The sequence below is a fragment of the Labeo rohita genome, chromosome 20 (genome assembly GCF_022985175.1).
Source record: "Labeo rohita strain BAU-BD-2019 chromosome 20, IGBB_LRoh.1.0, whole genome shotgun sequence".
Classification (NCBI taxonomy): Eukaryota; Metazoa; Chordata; class Actinopteri; order Cypriniformes; family Cyprinidae; genus Labeo; species Labeo rohita.
Window position 1 is genome coordinate 929,113 of NC_066888.1, and position 20,227 is coordinate 949,339.

At 40.0% G+C, this 20,227-nt stretch overlaps 1 protein-coding gene across 15 annotated transcripts in view; it reads right to left on the minus strand.

Moving 5' to 3' along the window:
• The window catches only part of epb41l2 (erythrocyte membrane protein band 4.1 like 2), an 88,256-nt gene that overhangs the window by 20,560 nt on the left and 47,469 nt on the right, over nucleotides 1-20,227 (minus strand). For 6 of the 15 annotated variants that reach the window (XM_051139013.1, XM_051139021.1, XM_051139011.1 and 3 more), the window contains exons 10-16: nucleotides 19,229-19,381; nucleotides 19,040-19,137; nucleotides 14,252-14,424; nucleotides 6,901-6,992; nucleotides 2,163-2,237; nucleotides 2,012-2,041; nucleotides 1,246-1,305 (exon numbers count right to left, since the gene is read on the minus strand). In XM_051139013.1, coding sequence (XP_050994970.1) covers nucleotides 1,246-1,305; nucleotides 2,012-2,041; nucleotides 2,163-2,237; nucleotides 6,901-6,992; nucleotides 14,252-14,424; nucleotides 19,040-19,137; nucleotides 19,229-19,381 — 681 coding nt within the window. The remainder of the gene's footprint in view (nucleotides 1-1,245; nucleotides 1,306-2,011; nucleotides 2,042-2,162; nucleotides 2,238-6,900; nucleotides 6,993-14,251; nucleotides 14,425-19,039; nucleotides 19,138-19,228; nucleotides 19,382-20,227) is intronic. The other 9 variants (XM_051139019.1, XM_051139018.1, XM_051139015.1 and 6 more) reach the window with 3 other exon arrangements.

Below are 20,227 nucleotides of genomic sequence, written 5' to 3' on the forward strand. Positions count from 1 at the left end.
GCCACATATGGAGTGTTTCTTGAAGTTGATAGTATGATCGTATGACATTCTACATACGCCATGTGGTCTGTAAAAAAACAAAAAACAAAAACAAAAAAAAAAAAAACACTTTTTCACTTTTGCGAAATATTCCTTTTTCGAGTTACCTGAAAGCCCCCCCCCCTCATGTAAGTGTAAAAACTTTTTGGTGATACATGCGAGTTTTGGAGAAATTGACACCTTTCCATTAGCCATATTTTCAATTCTCAATTTCTATTTGCGCAATTTGAATAGTAACGGAAATGCAACTACACACTCGTTTTCATTCACATCTAATCAAATAAAAGGGGTCTCCTCAAACCCTACAGTCATCCTGAATAAGATCAATTAGTCTTCCACATCTCAAGGACACTGGTAATCCCGGTTAAGGTTTGGTTCTGGTGAACCACTGGGGTCAGGTGAGAGGTCAGCGTCTGTGGGGAGCAGTGAGGCAGGACTGGTTTACACACTGAGGACTGGAGCGGTGCAGTGAGACACTGCTTCAATGCCAAAGACACAACTGTTGCTCAGACACCAGATACTGAGTGCACACTCATCCAAAGATGAAGTGTGTCATAATGAGAAAATATGTTTTTTTTATTACAGTTTAAGATGTAGGGAAAACTAAGTCATCAGTAGACTTGCGACACTGCGACTGATCCATTTGCTTGAGCATCAGGACCTCTTTTTTTGAATCATTATTCAATTAAATTGCCAGAAGGAATAGTGTTTGGAGACAGTGATTACACACTTCAGCTTTAAACACTGACATTTAGGCCACATTTTTGTGTCTTTAGCACTGACAGAGTCACCCCAGGATGAGTAAATCCATTTAGTTTTAAAATAAAATGTAAACAATCACCACAACCAAAGCAGAAAGTCACCTGTCTGGTTAGGGAAATACTATTAGTGTTGTTATGAGAACCATTCCCACATGACATTTACACAAAAGTTAAAATCACAACATATCACGTACACTCAGTTCACCCACAGACATGCACCATTTTAACATGCAGCCCATGCATGGGTGTACACACACACACACACACACACACACACACACACACAGAGGACACATACACATTATAATGCATGCACACAAAGCCTGAAGAGGAAGAGTGAGAGGCAGCCCAGGACAGTAGCCAGAGAGGGGACACACGTCCACCATCCATTATGCTTTTGCTCTTTCTTGGTTTCTTTTTCTTGGATTACATACGACATACGAACCTCCAACATTAAATTGCTATGTCTGACATATATATTTTCCCCCTGCACTCTCAACTTGCTCTGTGGATCAAAAATGAGAACACATTTGAACAAAAAGGAAAAAGACAGATGGTAATGAACTGGAGTCAAATCTGACGAACATCACTAATGACAAGAAAATGCATCGTAATGGAAAATGATTACAGGAAACATACAGTCTCTGAAAGTCTGAGAGCTTCTAATGTGCATTTTTATCCTTCATTATCAATTTTCATTATATTATCAGCATATCAATTTGAGTGTTGAACTGAAAACGATCTTGAGACAGATTTAAATGAATCTTGAATCTCATATTCTTAATGTGCTCTCAGACTTTCTGATGTGACTTTAGGCTGATCCAGTTCGGTTCATATACATGACACTACTGATTTCCTGTATGCTCATCTGTATCAGGGGTCTTGAAAGTAACCAACCAATCAGCATCTGATCACAAATCATCAATCTAGCACTGCTTAGCCAATCAATCAGCAAATCTAGTGCCAGTTGATCATTCGAGAGAGCTCACGTGATTTAAGCCTCATTTGCAGTTGAAATTACAGAAAATACACAGGATAACCAGCACAAAACCAAATTAAAAGAATCAACCATCACCACAGCAAATAAAGCAAAGATTTTACATCAAACAACCATGATGCAAAACCCCCATCACTTTCAATTGGACAAAAACATGAAATTAAAACACATAGTGAATTACAACAAATCTGCATCTCAAACAATAATTAAACACCTTTCTCTCAGGAGCACCGCCTTTATCCGTCTGCTCGTGCCGTCGGAGACAAAAGATGAAGATTAGTTCAAAACATGTCCTACCATACCTCTGGATTGTGTGCTAATTATATGAATGTGATTAGAGATGCATGCTGGGAAGGTTAGCAGACCTCAAAGGCCGTTTCAGAGGTGAGGGATGTGTCCGCGTCCTCGTTTGGCTTCTCCACGACCTCCACCTGTGGACTCTAATTGGTGGAATAATGGACAAAATAGTCTGAAAAGGTGAAATGGATGATGGGAAGGCCTAAATCCCCAATCAAAGCGATAAGGAGCGAGCCCTGAGCTCTGGGACAGGCTGGCTGAGTGAGATCCTGCTTTTCTGTTCTTCGGTTTCAAACTCTTTACTTACAAAACACCTGAAGGACTATAATCGGAGGACAATCTATTCAAAATACATATAAATGTGCTGTTTAGTGTAAGATTGAAGCTGGTCGACTGATTCGGGTCTAATAAATGCTTCAGCTGAAGAGGGAGGGAAGGTTTTTTTTCAGACAGGATATGGATTATAAATAGGGTCCCACTGGAATGTTGCTACAATCTGAGCGGAGGGACTAATCTGCATTTCACACTGAAAATCTGGCGCTGGACAGAGAGAAGAGCTATAGGAGGGGGAAAAAGGCAAACAGCGACAAAATGCACACAGTAGCGTTTAGGAGGTAGGCAGACATGGAGAAAGGAGCAGGGAGGTCAGGGGTCAGTTTAGGCGGCAGGGTCACACTGCATTTCCTCTGGAGAGGTCGTCTTAACCGCGACCTCTGCCGGCCTGAAACGTGCGAGCGCTTTTGGTTCCAGGTAGCACAGGGACAGGGCCAGAGGCAACGCTAGCAGCAGAGACAGCGCTACCGACTGGCAGGCGGAGAGGAAGACGGCAAAGATGAGCAGGAAGGAGGGCAGGAGTGAAGGGGAGGAGAGGGGCAGGTGACGGTGCAGTCCGGCAGGAAGCAGCAGGGCGGCGCAGTCCTCCGGCAGACAGGGCAGACTGATGTAGCCGTCCTCGTCCAGCAGCGAGGGAAGACGCAGACCCTTGCAGAAGCTGAGCATGGACAGACCCAGCCTGGGCAGGGCGGAGCGGGGCGCGGAGGCGGGCTGCGGCTCTTCGGACCCTGGGATGCACTCCGCAGGTGAGGACGACGGGGCGGACGCACCCTCGCCACCGCCGGAGTCTTCGGCCGGCCAGCTCAGAGGGTCTGAGTCGGGCTCGAGGTTCAGGTCGGGCTCGTCCTCGGAGATGTCGGACAACACGTCCAGCTCAGAGATGGTGTCAAGGGTGGGCGGGAGGGAGGAGAGGGTGGAGGAGGATGGGGAAAATGGGAACATGAAGAGAGACTGCGTGGGTGCACGGAAACGACAGAATGCAACGGAAGAGGAATGTGCATGGCAAACAGACATGATGGAGTGCGCGGGAAAAGAGAAAGGGAGAGAGAAACACAACATTAGTCAGTGAGCCGAGTCGAGGTCAGGTCAGCAGTGACGGGGTGTGAGGGATGACACATTAGGAAAGACTCTGATTTTTAGGGGTGTGCACGTGTGTGTGTGCGTGCATGAGAGGGGGAAGCATTAGACGACATAAGCTGGCAGAGTGTTGGTGCAGAAGCTCAGGAGAAGAGAGGAGGGCGTTTTCACACCAGGCTGTGGAGTTCGCTTCATGTCACAATTCGGGTTCACACAGTTCACACCAAACACAAAGCGAATATTTGCATTGCATTACTCGCTCTAGTTTACTTGTGGGTTGTTTTTTGTATCACTGGCGCAAGTAAAAACAAAAAACAAAAATTCGTACACATCCAGACGTGTCAATAAGCTCTTCATTGACTGGCTTGCATGACAATGCATCATGCAAACTTTTGGCTCAAGTTGAAATTTTTTTAAACTTAACTGAGGTGCCCAATTCGCACCATTCGCATCGTCCCATGCACATTCGGGTCTTTGCATTTACAGTGTATAATCTATGTGCGCAAATAATTAAATTCGTTTTTTTTATTTTTAAATCAGCGATGGAAAAATCTGAAGCCCATCTGTCATTTTGACAGATTACACTGAGGGTGATCTATTGTAACTTATAGATGCAATCCCACTCCTGTCCAGTTGGTGGTGAGTGCGCTTCAGTGTCGCAGCAAAGCACAGGATCCAGAATAAATAAACTGTCACAAAGCTTCTGCTATGCGTTTGATTAGAATTTTAAATCTGAGACTCTGTTTCATATCAAAAGTAACAAAGCACAGAGCTCTGCCTATTGCGATTTATTGGATGGGAGGCGCACTATGTACTGTTAAAAACAGCGTTGACCAAAAGATCGGTTGGGATTTAAGAACTGATATTGGTGCATAAAAATGAGAATCTATTAAAATCAAGAAATCGTGTTTTTTTTTTTTGTTTTTTTTTTTTTTTACCCAGCCCTAGCATATTGTGTTGTTCTCAGTGGATCCGCTGTCACTGCGGGGTGTGGTGTTGAACATGAAAAGTGACTCACAATCTCTGTTCTCTTCATAAATAAATGCATAAGCCTATAACATCCTGGAGGTTCATGATTAAAAATGAAAATGTGAACAAAAATAAAAGCAATTAAATGTGTTATTATAATTAAAATGAGACGGGTAATAATAGATCACGACAGAAGTTTTATGTTTATGTGTCTATATGTCACGTTATATGTTGGTGCGTTGCCCTCAAGGCTACTGGTGCCAACTGAATAACACTACTGTCTTCACAGCTGAAACGGAATGTTAATGAATGAATTTTAAAACACTAAAACTGTTATTGTCCTGTTTATTAATGTAAAAGTCTGTGGTAGAAAGTGCTACATAAATGTATTATATAATCACATCTTCACAGAAACAGCCTCAAGTGAGCAGCTCACATTTGATGCATCTTTTGCACAAGTGCTGATCTGTGTCAAGTTTTAATAGCAAAACCAATGGTATTCCGGTATATTCTTGAGGTCATAAGTTGTCAGATTTCAATTATTTTGGTTAAAGGGGTCATGAAGTGAGAAACCGAAATTCCCTTGATCTTTTGACACACAAGAGGTCATTGTGCTATAAAACATCCTGTTTTTAGTTTAGTTTCAAAACGACAGCTTTTGGAATGTTCTACTCTATGATGTAATAGTGTGGATAAGCACCGCCTCCACAGAAGAAGATCCACATCGCTGCCTGCTTAGCCTCGCCCACCGATTCCTGCATAGCGTTTACAAGAGAGGCGAACGCAGGTTTACGTGGAAACCAAACAATAAAGATGGCTCTGAAAACAAAAGGACACTCCGCAGTGCCAACTGGTGCAAAAAGCTGTTTTTGCATTGCCTTCCTTCTGATCCCAAAGAGTGGATGAAGTTGATTTTTAATAAAGGCCCAGACCGCATCCGTAAAAACTTGGTCCTAATTTGATTTTACCACGGATTTGTTTACAATTACCCATAGCGTCTGGGATGCAACGCTTACGTTAGTAACTGGAGTGACAATTCAACACAAGATTTTCAAAAAGACTGAAAATAAAAGACGATGCAGTGCTGCCGATATTGGACTGTCGCAACAAAAGTGTGAGTAACTTTTCATTATGTGGTCACGACTGCTTTGTCTATTTGTGTGTTTTAAACCTAAATCACAACGGCGTCCATCTATGAGTCAATCATAGCAGTGAGCGTTTACTTCCGAGTCTACAATCCGCCACGCAGGAAAGAGCGTTCTGCAGATGGAGGTTTAAAAACATGACAGAAAATAGCCTATTGCTTCTAAATTATGTTTTTATGTAAAAATCTTGATAACAGTGGACCTCAGAGAACAGTACACAACAAAAAACAAAGGCAGTTCATGACCCCTTTAAGAACCACGTTTGAGCCAATTTGGTTTGATTCATGTGGACTCCAGTACAGTTCAGTCTCCATAAAAATAATCTGGCCTAATTTGATCAAGTGAACTGAAGTAGTAATGATGTGATTTTCTTAGGCAAGTAGAACATTTTTATTCACTGAATCTCTTGCAGAAAGATGCGAGTTTTGGTAGTAAAACCTAACAAGCCAAACGACTGCCATTGATATTCACAGCAGTGTGCACACTTACGGCGTAAACAAGCGGAGAGAAAGCGAACTCTGGTTCAGACCGAGTGTGAAAACGCCCTGAGAGAAACACAGAGGCATCTGTCTGGATTTCAGTGACTCTTCAGTGGGGCGGCCCTACATCATATCTAACGAATAGGCCTGTGACGGGAAGAGGGGTGGAATGTGGGTCGCCATGGGAACAGCCAATAACGGGCCAGATAACGCTGTTATTGTCACAAAGCTGGCTTGTGTGCGTTCGAGGGCAGTTACAGAGACGGGATGAAGTTCTCAAAGCACTTCCATCCTCCATTGGCTTGCGTGTAGGGTGTCTGTGAAAGACTCTCTTCATGCGAGAGCTGTAGGTTACGGCAGGAATGCCGGCGCTCCTTCGGGGCTCACGGACGCCATGAATACAGGCCTTTGACGGACAGGGAAATGTCACGTCTGGGTGGCGGACTGACTCGTCAGGGTCAGCTGGGGATGGAGGTTTCTCCGTGTATTGTTCAAGAACCGGACTCAGCAGGGTGAGCCGTGTATGTGTGTGTCTCCAAACGGACATTTAGGCAGCAAGATTCACGGATAGCTTGAGTTATCATTTCTACACAACTAACCAGAATTAATACAAAAAAACTGGGGAAAATGAAACACCAAAAAGTATTTTCATAAAACACCCTAAGGGAGAAACTCATTGCAGTACAGGTGGGAAGACATCAGTATGTTTAAGATCTGAGCAGGGGTAATAGCTAGTTCTTGTTCCAGGGCACTTCCTGTAGAGCTGAGGACTGTGATAAAGATGATGAAGAGGTCTTTCTCACCTTAGAGTCGGAGTTGAGCTCCAGAGATGGGCCGTTCTCTCCAGCGCCTGCAGTCAGAGCTTGACTGTAATCGCTCACGTTCACCACAGGAGCTGTGGCCACACACACACAGAAACATACTGTTAGCCAGCAGTTCATACATTCATAGCTTTAAACAGTGCTGTCTAAGAACACCTTTTTTTTTTTTTTTTTTTTTTTTTTTTAAATTAAAACTTGGACGTGAGCAGTTGTGGGATTCTGAAATGAACACTATTTCCAGGTGACTTTTTTAAATGCAGTTTTTTTCAGGTTTCTTTGATAAATAGAAAGCTTAGAAGAACATCATCTATCTGAAAAATAAATCTCTTGTAACATTATAAAACGTCACTTTTCATCAATTTAAAGCATCCTTGCTAAATTAAAGTATTAATTTCTAACATAAACTGAACAAAAGAAATTATACTGACAAGCTTTTAAATGGTTTAGTGTATAATGTTACAAAACTTTTTATTTCAGATAAATGCTGATCTTTGGATCTTTATATTCAAAGAATCCTGAAAAAAATACTCAAAATACAATGTTTTAAATATTGATGATGATGATGATGATGATGATAACAATAATAATAATAATAATAATAAAAGTAATAAATGTTTTTGAGCAGCAAATCAGTATATTAGAATTATTTCTGAAGGATCATGTGACACTGAAGACTGGAATAATGATGCTGAAAATTTAGCTTTGATCACAGAAATAAAATAAAATTCATTCACATAGAAAACAGTTATTTTCAATAGTAAAAATATTTATAATTTTTACTGTTTTTGCTGGACTTTGGATCAAATAAATGCAAGGCTTGGTGAGCAAAAGAGACTTCTTTGAAATTCATTAAAAATCTTACTGTTCAGAAACTTTTGACTGGTAGTGTATATAATAATTTTCGCATACCATAATAATGACCCTTTTCAAAAGCATATAATTTTGTTCGCTTGTTTCTTCTTCGTCTTAAAAGCTCCCACACAGTAGTATTCTTGAAAACAGTTCCCAGCATTTGACTAATAAAGGAGTCCATGCTTATACATTACAGAAAAGCAACAGTTACTCTACAGGTCTTGGCAGTGGGCAAATATTATTTATAAAATGACTTTTGGATTGATTCCTTCTCGTAAACTCAAAGATGTGGATTCAGACAGCAGTTAAAGACCACACGACCTTGGTGTCCGTCAAAAACTGTAGGTAATTTAGCCAGAAATTGTTACACTGGTAGTGGGATTTGGATGGCAATAAAAATCACTGAATATCCTCTGTAAATGCTAAAAAAAAATACCCCTGAGAAACAATTACCGTCTGACTTTATTTAGCAATAAGCAGTGTTTTCTGTGGACATGCAGAAGTGCATCCAGATTGCCAACTACATGTGCCAAAACACGTAGAACAGTACACAGAGCACAGTATTAAACTTACATATATTTCCAGTGAGAGAATGAAGCAGATGTAATATCAGCCAAGAGTTTTCCACTTTTGATTAGACTTCCAAGATTTAAGACAATTTTACACAAAAGTGCTCGCAGACCTGTGTCATACTGTCAATGCAACTACAATGTAGCATAAACTTCCACTTAAAACATCTCTTGTTGCATACTGTCATTTCATATACCACAAAAAACATGACAGGATGCAGTAAGCCAGTATTTCATTCCAAACATGGCCAAAACCACAGCTGGGACTCTGCTAAATCCCGTGAGTTCACATGACATTTACATCCAAAGACATCAATCACACACACACATGATCTGGATGTTGTTTATGTAAGCGTTCTTATGGGAGTGTGTTCTAGTAAACCAGAGGAGCACTACACACTTCTGAAAACAGACTACTAACACTCAAACACGCACAATAACCCGTGAGACTCGGCAGCAGGAACGCCGCTCTCCATTAAAAACCTGTGAATAATGGATCAGACGGTACGGAGGAACACGTGAGCGCTCTAGTCCCGGCTCCCGCTCTGCATCGGCATGACCTGGTTTGAGCTGTGTGAAAGTAGGCTAATGTAGCCTGCGCTGCTGGGACGTCCATTTCATCATGTCAGTCTGTGACAGCTCTGAGACGCTGCAGAACTGGGACACCGGCAGTTACCAGAGCGTCCACCAGGGGGCGATCTCAACATTATTAAAACAACACGGCCCTTGACTGGATTCCCAGCAGGAGGAAAAACGGGGTCATTTTAATGGAGAGGAGCTGCGAAAGCAGATACTCAGAAGCTTTCATCAGCGTTCATACCAGCTGCACACGAATCGATGCGGAACGGCCCGCGTGTGTTTACGTCCACACTCACAGGGATGCCGTATTTTATGTGTTCTAATGGATTATTGAGCGTCCGTCATATGACGCTAATGTGTGCTCTCAGTAGCAACAGATTTACTGAGAAAAGCATAACTCAGCCTGAGAGTGCCGCTAACACACTGCCCTCTAAATGAGGTGAATGTTGACAACTATGCACTAACCAGTGAGAAATTAAAGGGCCAGACGCTCCACTACACAACCCCAACAACAGAAAACACCTCCGCCTCGGTTTGATTCTCCAGCATCGGTTGCGGTCTCACGTCATGCAAAAATAAGCCATTCTGCTCAGTCCTGAAAAGACTCAGGCCAGAAGAGGGACACAGAGCTAAAGCTATATTTAGCCTAATCACTCACAATGTTGACCAAAGCACTCGTTAAAGGAATCTTCTGAGTTCAATAACAGCATTTGCTGTGGATGCTGATCACCAGAAAATAATTCACTCTTCCTTCAGTCTTAAAGGAGTCGTGAAACGGAGAACCAAAACGTTCTTGATGTGTACACATACGTGACATTACAGTAAAAACATACTGATGAAAATGTCTGGGTTTGAAATCAGCAGATTCTCCTCGACGTGACCCTTAACACGCATCATCTCATCTCCGTCCATCAATCACTAGAGCCGTACTGCAGCTGGATAATGATGAGTACAGCCGTTAAACTCAGATGCTGTTCTATCAGTGGAAAAAAGAAAACTTGCACAGCCTTCATAAAGATCTGAGCATTAGAAATACATGGCTGAAGTTCATTTTTAATGAAGTGCATGAGCGACTTAAAGATAAAGTTTTCATTTGTTGTTTACATCTCACATTGTTCACATTGTTTTGTGAATTATCCTAAACATGCTGGCGGCTTTTGGCAATAGCTTTTATTGAACGATACAGCAGCGCCAAACATTTTGTCCTCTGAGGAAACGCAGGTCAGTGCATTTATATTTAATCTCACAGTTTGTTTGTAACAAACGTCAAACCAGCATTTAACATTATTAAAACAGCAAGCATCAAAGCTGCAACCAAAACAACTGTTTAATCACTGGCAAATGAATGAGAAACAATGCCATTTCTCAAACCTACTTAAGCTGCAGTGACTTTTGTAACACAAGTATAATGATAGTACTTCTAAAACTACACTATCAGTCAAAAGTTTTTGGACAGTAAGATTTTTAATGTTTTTTTTTTTTTTTTTTTTTTTTTAAGAAGTCTCTTCTGCTCACCAAGCCTGCATTGATTTGATCCAAAGTGCAGCAAAAAAAGTTTTACTATTTAAAACAACCGCTTTCTATTTGAGTATATTTTAAAATATAATATATTCCTGTGATCAAAGCTGAATTTCAGCATCATTGCTCCAGTCTTCAGTCACATGATCCTTCAGAAATCATTCTAATATTCTGATTTGCCACTCAAAAATTATTATTATTATTATTATTATTATTATTATTGAAAACAGCCAAGTAGAATTTTTTCAGGTTTCTATGAACATTTCTCTTAAATAGATTTGTAACATTATAAATGTCAATATCATCATTTTTAATCAATTTAAAGCATCCTTGCTAAATAAAAGTATTAATTTATATAATCCAAATAATTTAAATTATACTGACTCCAAGCTTTTGAATGGTATAGTGTACAATGTTACAAAAGCTTTTTTATCTTAGATTAAAAGCTGATCTTTGGACCTTTCTACTCATCCAAAAAAATAAATAAACAAATAAAGAAAGAAAGAAAGAAAGAAAGAAAATTTACTCAACCGTTTTAAATATTGATAATAATAACCATAAATGTTTCTTGAGCAGTAAACCAGCATATTAGACTGATTTCTGAAGGATCATGTGACACTGAAGATTGGAGTAATGATGCTGAAAATTCTGCTTTGATCACAGAAATGTATTGTAAAATGTATTCAAATAGAAAGCGGTTTTAAATAGTAAAAACATTTCACAATATTACTGCTTTTTGCTGCATTTTGAATCAAATAAATTCAGGCATGGGCAGAAAACAATTCCTTAAAAATAATTAAAAATCTTAGTGTTCGAAACCTTTTGACTGGCAGTGTATATACACTGAAATTTGAGTAATTAAGCAACCAAAAGCAATTCCCACACCTTAGACTGTTGTAGTTTCATCTCTCTCAGGCTTAAATATAATACAGTGCTTGCCATCTTCAGCATCAAAACACGACACGCTGTACATTTATATTGTATTACTGTCAATATTGCTTATGTGGATGTACTAATCTACTTGCAATATGTAAAGCAACTTTGAGCTACGGAAAGGCTCTATATAAATAGGTCTTATCCTCTTCTTCTACATGAGGGCGTGGCTACGGTGTGATGACATTAGCCAATCACAGCACTGGGCATATACGTCTGTTTCTGTAAGAGGAAACACCCCTCGAAATAAGTGCATATTTCACAGAGCAAAAATGTGGATGGAAAATAATATTTTTATACAAATACTGGACCTCATTTGTTGCAAAAAAAACTCTGCAAACTAACCTTGAGAAACGCACTATACAGATCTAAACTGCATTTCATGAACCCTGAAGTAAAAGCACATGCAAAATAAGTGGAATGCTGCAACCTCAAGAGGGTTTAAAGGTCAGAATGTAAAGCTTATATTTTTGTTAAATCAATTACATTACAAGTTTTTTAAGACAGATTTGAGATGTATTATGATTTTTGGAGTGGGATTGCTGTTCTCAGCAGTGAAGCAGGGCCCTATGATTTCTGCGATGCGGAAAACGCGGACGGAATCGCGAATCCGGTCATAAAAACGTAATTTACTGAATAACGCGGAATGTCAAGGAATTAGTCAAAGTTTGAATGAATTAATCAAAAGTAGGTCATTACACTTAAATCAAACCGCAGTATGGACTAGTATCTGTACATATAACGCCGCAAAAATACCATTTAAATGTTCTGCGTGTCTCTGTTTTAATGAATGGAGCAGACGAGCGCTTTTGTTTACTACACACACTGAAGTGTGTGTGACGCTCACGGTGATTTCAGCATTTGACCGTTCCATTTCAGGAAAACTACACACAGAAATGTAAAGGTAGACACGGCAAGCCATCAAAATAAAAGTCCGGTTTAACTTGAAGACATTGTGCCAGATATATATTACTACTATTACTACTACTACTACTACTACTACAGTGAAACAAACATTATTTTTAGGGTATAATCGCACAACATTTGTTTGCTTAATTTTCAATAATTTAAAGATAAATGAAATGAATATTTTATGCCTTCATTTGACAACCAGAACACAGAATTTCTGAGGGTAAAAAAATCTTTTATAAGGCTATTTTAAGAATAAATTTGAATAAATAAGTATACATTCAAATAATTAGACGTGATAAAACACAGAATTTGATAACAATAAAACAAATGGTGAGAAAAATTATTTCACAGGGCCCTAAACATGTCATTTTTATTAAAATGTATTAAATTGATGTGAAATTGTATAGATTTCATGATTTTCATTAATTAGACATGCTCTTTGATTTATAAAATTTAATTTACCTTTAAAAAGGAGTTGAGAAATATTAAAACGTAAAAAACGCAATTTGGAAAAAAAAATAAAACGGAACTTGGAAAAAATAAAACGGATTTCATAGGGCCCTAGTGAAGTTTGTGCTCTGATCTGATGCGATGTGACGCTGCTCCAGCTCTGACCCTCATCAGCGGCGCTCATCACGAACACACACAGCAGCCTGACGCTGATGGTTTCTGTGCAGTATCAGTGCTCTGTGCTCCATTCTCTCTGCCTATAAACCCCTCATTTCCTCTGAGCTCATCTCTCCTGCTCGCTCCACAGACAGGAAACAGATGTCCCTCATTTCCTGTGTCTGTCCACGGCAGAGAGCCGGGACAATGCGGCTACGTCTACTCATGCACACGAACAATACAACACTGGATCACTCCTCAGTAGAAAACATATCAGGACACGAGAACGGTAGCGATGGACAAACTGCAGAAAAACAAACCTGGGTTCATTCATAGAGATTAAAAATCACAACAAGCCAGAGGAAAATAACATGCATAATAAATACTAAAGCCCTGTTGACATGAGCAGTGATTTACTCACTGCAGGTCACAGAGCGACTGCACCGCTGGACTCATTTATCAAGAGTTTAAAAATGATTCGATTTTTTATAGTTTTTCTACATATGAAAAGCAGTATGCATTTCTACATGTGTTTATTAATCTGTCTTCCTCATGGGGACTGCTGCAGCTGATTTCATATTAGTAAGGACATTTGGAGCCCATAATGTACACACACACAGACCTCAGCTGAACGGCCTCATTCACCGCTGGGAGATTTCCTGCAGATAAAGAGTTCATAACCTGGAAGCTCACGCGGCCCGGGCAAGAGTTCACTGACAAACACGCTGCGTCACGCCTGCTGCGGCAGCATCAACCGTCACGCTTGTTTTCTGCTCCTCTGAGGGTACAGATGAGATTTGGGCAAGTTGTATTGGAAAAAAAACAGGCGCTGCGCCTCAGTGCCTTTCTAAGTGCCGACGCTGACTGGAGACCAAAGTGTTTGTTGGAGCAGATAAAAGACTTCCTGTGTGTGTTTGTGTGAGGGCACTGACGGACACACACACACACACACACACACACACACAGCTGAACCAACGGCCTGAACATTACACAAAAATAACTCATTTTGAACTGTATTTCCAATAGTTCTGATGACAATATAACATTTGGGAATATTAAAAGCTTAGCTTACACTTTAGTAAGCTAATCTAACACCCTTTTTAGAAAAAAATTGAGACATACATCTTTAGTTATCTCACCCAGCCCATATTTCCGATTGCAATAAATGGCACATGTGTCAAGACAAACTGGATTTCACTTGTGAGCATCACGATCAGACCAACACAACACTCACTCAACTGATGAGAGCTGTGATAAAATGATAAAATGTTTCATTTAGTGATGCAGAACTCACACTTCACTTCAGCTAGAAACAAGACCAAGTGTTACTGTGACACACAGACAGAGCACATGAAGTGCGATACCTCCATCGAGACTGCGGGAGATGCGTTTGCTGGAGGTGCGCTGGAAGTAGGGCGCGGGCCGGTCGATGAGGGAACTGGCCTGTCGCGTCTGCGCCTGCGTCCTGCCGCTGTAGCGGAACTTGGAGCCCAGAGTCAGGAACTTGGTCTTGGTGGGCTGTTCAGGAGAAACCAACCTGTGAACAGAGCAAAAAAACCAGCAGCGCTCAGAGGACACGAACTACACACATACAGAATCTACATGTGCTCAGATGCCGATTATGCCTCTCTCTTCAAATCACGTTGTGGTGTGATGTTTTACTGACATCTAACCACAAAGTGGCAGAAAAGGCAATTTACAGCTGGTGAAAGGGATTTTACGGCAATAAATCTGTGACAGATGTTTAAGTGACAAAGTACAGGAAGCTGTAATGGCTTAATGGTTAAAGGAGAAGTTCACTTCCAGAACAACAATCTACAGATAATGTACTCACCCCCTTGTCATCCAAGATGTTCATGTCTTTCTGTCTTCGGTCGTGAAGAAATTATGGTTTTTGAGGAAAACATTTCAGGATTTTTCTCCATATAATGGACTGATATGGTGCACCGAGTTTGAACTTCCAAAATGTAGTTTAAATGCAACTTCAAAAGGCTCTAAACGATCCCAGACGAGGACGAAGGGTCTTATCTAGCGAAACAATCTGCCATTTTTTTCTGAAAATCAAAATTTGTATACTTTTTAACAAAAGCTGATGTAGCACAGGCTGTGGGATTCGCGTCCACAACACTACAAATCACGTCTAAGGTAGAGTATGGAGAAAAACACTATTTTCTCCTACAACTTCAGAATCGCCCGACATTGTTGAACCTTTTTGTTTGTAAACAGCGTTTGACTTACTTGCACTTCCCTAGTCTTAGCATGTTCGCTTTGTAAACACTGGGCCTGTAGTTTGACCTTTCTACGCGATTCAATAGTATGTGTATGCGCATCCCAGAGCCTGTGTTACACAAGCTTTTGTGCTTAAAAAATAAACACATTTTTATTCAAAAAAAAAAAAAAAAACGACCGATCGTTTCACTAGATAAGACCCTTCTTCCTCAGCCGGGATTGTTTAGAGCCCTTTGAAGCTGCATTTAAACTACATTTTGGAAGTTCAAACTTGGGGCACCAATGAAGTGCATTATGTGGAGAAAAATCCTGAAATGTTTTCCTCAAAAAACATAATTTCTTCACGACATAAAACAAAGACATCTTGGATGACAAGGGGGTGAGTAAATTATTTGTAAATTGTTGTTCTGAAAGTGAACTTCTCCTTTAAAACTAGTATTATATCAGCTCAACATATACTAATTGTTGCATCCCTACTGCTGTTAGAAGTGCATGAGCGTAAAAACATTTTTTGATTGAGTCCAAATTAAGGACAGCATGTCACAGATGATCAACATCTACAGTTCAATTCGGTTCAGTCATTCAAAATATTCCTTCAGGCCTGTCCTGTTCTCCTCCTCTGGGAGTTTGAGGACAGACCAGATTAGTATTGTGTGAAAAACACTGAGAACACAAAGTGTTAAAAACTAAAGAAAAGGAGGAGGGCTGAACTGAGAGCTGAGGCGCATCAAGCATGCGTTTTAGAGTGTGATGTGCTGTGTGTGTGATTTATTGTGTTCTGTGCCACAATCACAGCAGCTCCAGACTGCAGTCTGCAGTATGTCTGAGTTACAGACCAGCATATAAATCATGCCACCTTGTGTTTAACAGGATCTCCTCTGAGACTGCCCCACTGAAACACAGACAGATGTGTGTTCTGCACTGGACAGGTAAATGTTCTGGCTCTCTGATTCCCGTGTGCTGTACAGAATCACTGCTCCTCACAGTATAGAGATAAACCTGTTCTCCCTCAACTTCAAAATCGTCCAATACCGCTGTTTTACCTTTTTTGTCAAGGGTGTTTGATCTTCTTTGCATGTTCACTTTGCAAACACTGGGTCTGTTCTTCTGCAGTGATGTAGGATGATTCTGAAATGATTTTAAGTTGAGGAAGAAAAAACGATTGGAGTTTTTCGACATACTCTAAGTGTCTTGAGCCAGAATACACAGAGTTCAGGGAGAAAAAGACAAGACGAGCGTTCGACATTAAATAGTATTTAAATTGTACTTTTTAATGAAAATAACTGATCGGTTTGCTAGATAAGACCCTTCTTCCTCGGCTGGGATCATTTACAACCACATTTGTGATCGTTTGAAGCTGCATTTAAACTGCATTTTAGAAGTTCAAACTCGGGGCACCATATCAGTCCATTATATGGAGAAAAATGCTGAAATGTTTTCCTCAAAAAACAATTTCTTTACAACTGAAGAAATATTGTTTATTATTAAAACATTATTTCTTAAGGAATATTTACCTAAAAAACTATTTACCAGAAAAAATTTAAATACACAACACAGTATTTCTGGAAAAAAAAGAGACATAAATAAAATAATAATAAATTATTATTAGAGATGCTTTTGATTACTGAAATTCAATTGAACTAATGGTATCCAGAAAATAAATGGAAAACAGAATTAAAGGGATTTCATAGGGCCTTAAAAATGTATTTTTTTGTTAAACTTTTAATAAATTATTGTCTAAGTTTTAAGATTTCAATTAATTAGACATGCCATTAAACGGTGTCTAAAAATTAAAACATAAATAAAATGGAACTCAAAAAAAGTATAACTAAATAAATAAGTAAATGAAATTTGTGAGAAAATAAAACAGATTTCATAGGGCCCTATGGAGCGCACTGATGCTGACCTATAAGACAGCTGTTGTGGAAGCACTGCGTTTGTCCTTCACTGGTAAGGAAATGCAGAAACGCACTGTGATGAGCAATTTGCACTAGTAGCTCCAGTGTAACATATGCAAGGGTATCGGGTTTGAGACTAAAGTTAAACGAGACATAACATAAATGCTTTATAAATCTAGAAAATCTGCACCAAAATTTCAGCAACAAAAAAAGATATATTTAGTTGGAAAAAAAAATAAAAAAAATCAGAGACCAGTTTGTAGGGATGAAATGATCGACTGAAACGGTGATGTTTAATTTGTTTCTCTCTGATGTTGCATTTTGACAGTGTCAGTGCCATACACACTGTGGATAAACAACAACAGGTGAACACATCAACTGTGTGACACTATTGCTGGCTGACAATGTTAGTTTCTAGGATGATTAGGATGTAGCATAATTTTAAAGTTGGAGGAGAAAATGAAGTGTGAGTTTTTCGACCTACCCTAATTGTATTAACCCGGATTACACAGAGTTTGCATGCACACTGCAGAGAACAGACGAGCATTTGAGGTTAAAAAGTATATAAATTGTACTTTTTTTTTGGAAAATAACCAATCATTTCGCTAGATAAGACCCTTCTTCCTCAGCTAGGATCATTTAGAGCACCTTGAAGCTGCATTTTCTGTCCATTCTGTTCAAATTCTGTCCATTTTATATGGTTTTGGTTTCAACGCACTTTTATGTGTCGTGACAGATTGCAGTATCTGGATCAGTTAAAGAGGCACGTGAACCAATCACCTCTTCCTCTACTAAATAAACATGAACAAACATCAGAAGGTGTTAAAGGGGTCATCGGATACAAAGTTCACTTTTACATGTTGTTTGAACATTAATTTGTGTTGGCAGTGTATGTACAAATCTACCCTATAATGATAAAAATCCATGCAGTGGTTATTAATCTGTAAAAATATCCCTTGAGCCATTCTCAGATGCCTGTCAGTGTGGCCTCACACCGCCTCCCGATCTACATAAATGTGTCTTTGTCCACACAAATCATTCATGATCCAGCTTCACCTACAGCAGAAGTGTGTATAAGGATTTTTATGAATCTCTGCAATCACCTTCCCTAATAACGTAATAAAATAAAATAAAGTTTTGCAACTAAACGTGCTAAATGTGGCTAAAGTAAACAATCTCTCAGAGCAGCTCGTCACTCCACAGAGAGAGGAGAGGGGCGGGGCGAGCAGAGCTCATTTGCATTTAAAGCAACAACCCCTTAGAATGAGATGAGCTGATTTTGACAAGGTAAAAAGGGTGTTGTTTTACACAACCATTGAGAATTTTTAACCAAAGTATATTATAGACTTTTCATTAAGACCCTAAAGAATCATATCAACTTGTGGAAAATGGGCATCCGATGATCAAGTCGTGTCTCATGTAATCACTCAATCACTGTTTCAACCACTGAAAAAGAGACGTCAATAAAACAGCTTAAGGATCGTAACGCCACGCAACGTCACATTTACCTTGGATGTTTAAATAAGTCTGTCCTGAAAACAAGTTATCATTACAACCACTGTTTAAATGTTTTTATTTTAATGACAAATTGAAATATAATTATATATTTAAAAAGTTAATATAAAAGCTGCCCTATGTTTGATTTAAACGTTTGTTTTTTTGCTGAATGAAAACTTCTGAAAGGAAAAACATTCCAGAAAAAAAAGAAAAAAAAAAAAGAATATAAAATACGACAGAACACAGAAGCGAGCAGCTTATTGTGAGCAGCAGTGCATCTGAAGTGTTGTGTGTCAGGCAGTTCTCTGGAGACACTCACACCTCACGCTGTGTGCACTTCACACACGCTACACTGACCGCACACATGACATGAGAGAAGACGACAACCTGCTCATGTCCAGCCACCTTCACGCTCCCTCCCTCACACACACAGAGCTAACACACCGTGATGGATTCAGGTCCAGTGAGGCAGCAGCCACCTGAAGCCCCACAGCTCACCCAAAACACTGTCGTATTGCTGATGTTTACCTGAAGAAGGTGTGGTGCTCAACGCAGACTTTCCAAACTCTTTTGGCGGCACGGTGGTTGGGCAACTTGAAGCCGACGGTGCTCTCAAACTGCTCGGCCTAAGAAACGCACATAAATCACATGATGTTATCAACATCAGCATTACAGACACAGCGATTCCTTCAGCAGACACTTTTTACTCAGTCGTACCTCTCCTGGCCTGATCTTGATGTAGAAGTTACTGCGTTTGTAGGAGATCTTGAGGATTTTGGGCCAAGCAAAGCGGTTTATCCGCAGACGATCCTTATAGATTAACAAACCGTTTGCACACACGCCCAGCATGATATCCACTCCCTCAGAATCCTGGGAAAAGAGAAAACATGCAGCCTTTAACTGAAAAACGTTCACATTCGCTGAATCCGAATAATGGCCAGAAAAACAGGCAAGCACTCGCAGATCTTTGAGACAGCAGCTCTAACACACATCTCAGATCTGGACGGTATGGGGATATTTTAAGCCATAAACTAATTATGGCATTCATAATGCTTCCCGTCACATGAAAATAAAATAAAAACATGATTGTGTGTGAATGGTTTGATTAGATTATGTGAGTTTCACTCTAAAAAGGATTGTTCTGGTTTATTACTAACGTTTCTACAATAATTTGGACTCGTCGCTCAGTTTTACGATAACACTGGAAGCAAAGCAGGTCCGGGTTCCTGAGGGCTTCAGAGAAGAAACTGACACAATAACAATAAATCATTTCAAACTCAAACTTTTCCAGTGTCTTAATATAATTACAAATCGCATCATCACGGCACCGACTCCCGTCACTCCAGCACTTATCTGAATGCGTTTATGTAACGCCCTAAATGGATCTTTATCGCTGGGCCTTTTGGGCCGCGGAGAACTGATTATTGATCCGTCTGTGTTAACCGAAGAGCTCTGAGAGAAATCAATAGCGCCGATAACAGATTGAACTCAGACTGTGTGTCGCCACGAGAGGCTTTTAACACTAGCAGAGCCCCTCGCTGATCTCTCACACATCAGCGCATCAGTAAGTGCTCAGAGCCGCAGGTCTCCAGTGAACTCAGACCCTCACAGAAGAGCGGATGAGGTGCGGCCGAGCCTCATCCTATAGAAAGATTCACGGGACAAAACCACGTCAGCACGTCCAATAAATAAGAAATAATTTGTGTGTAAACACAA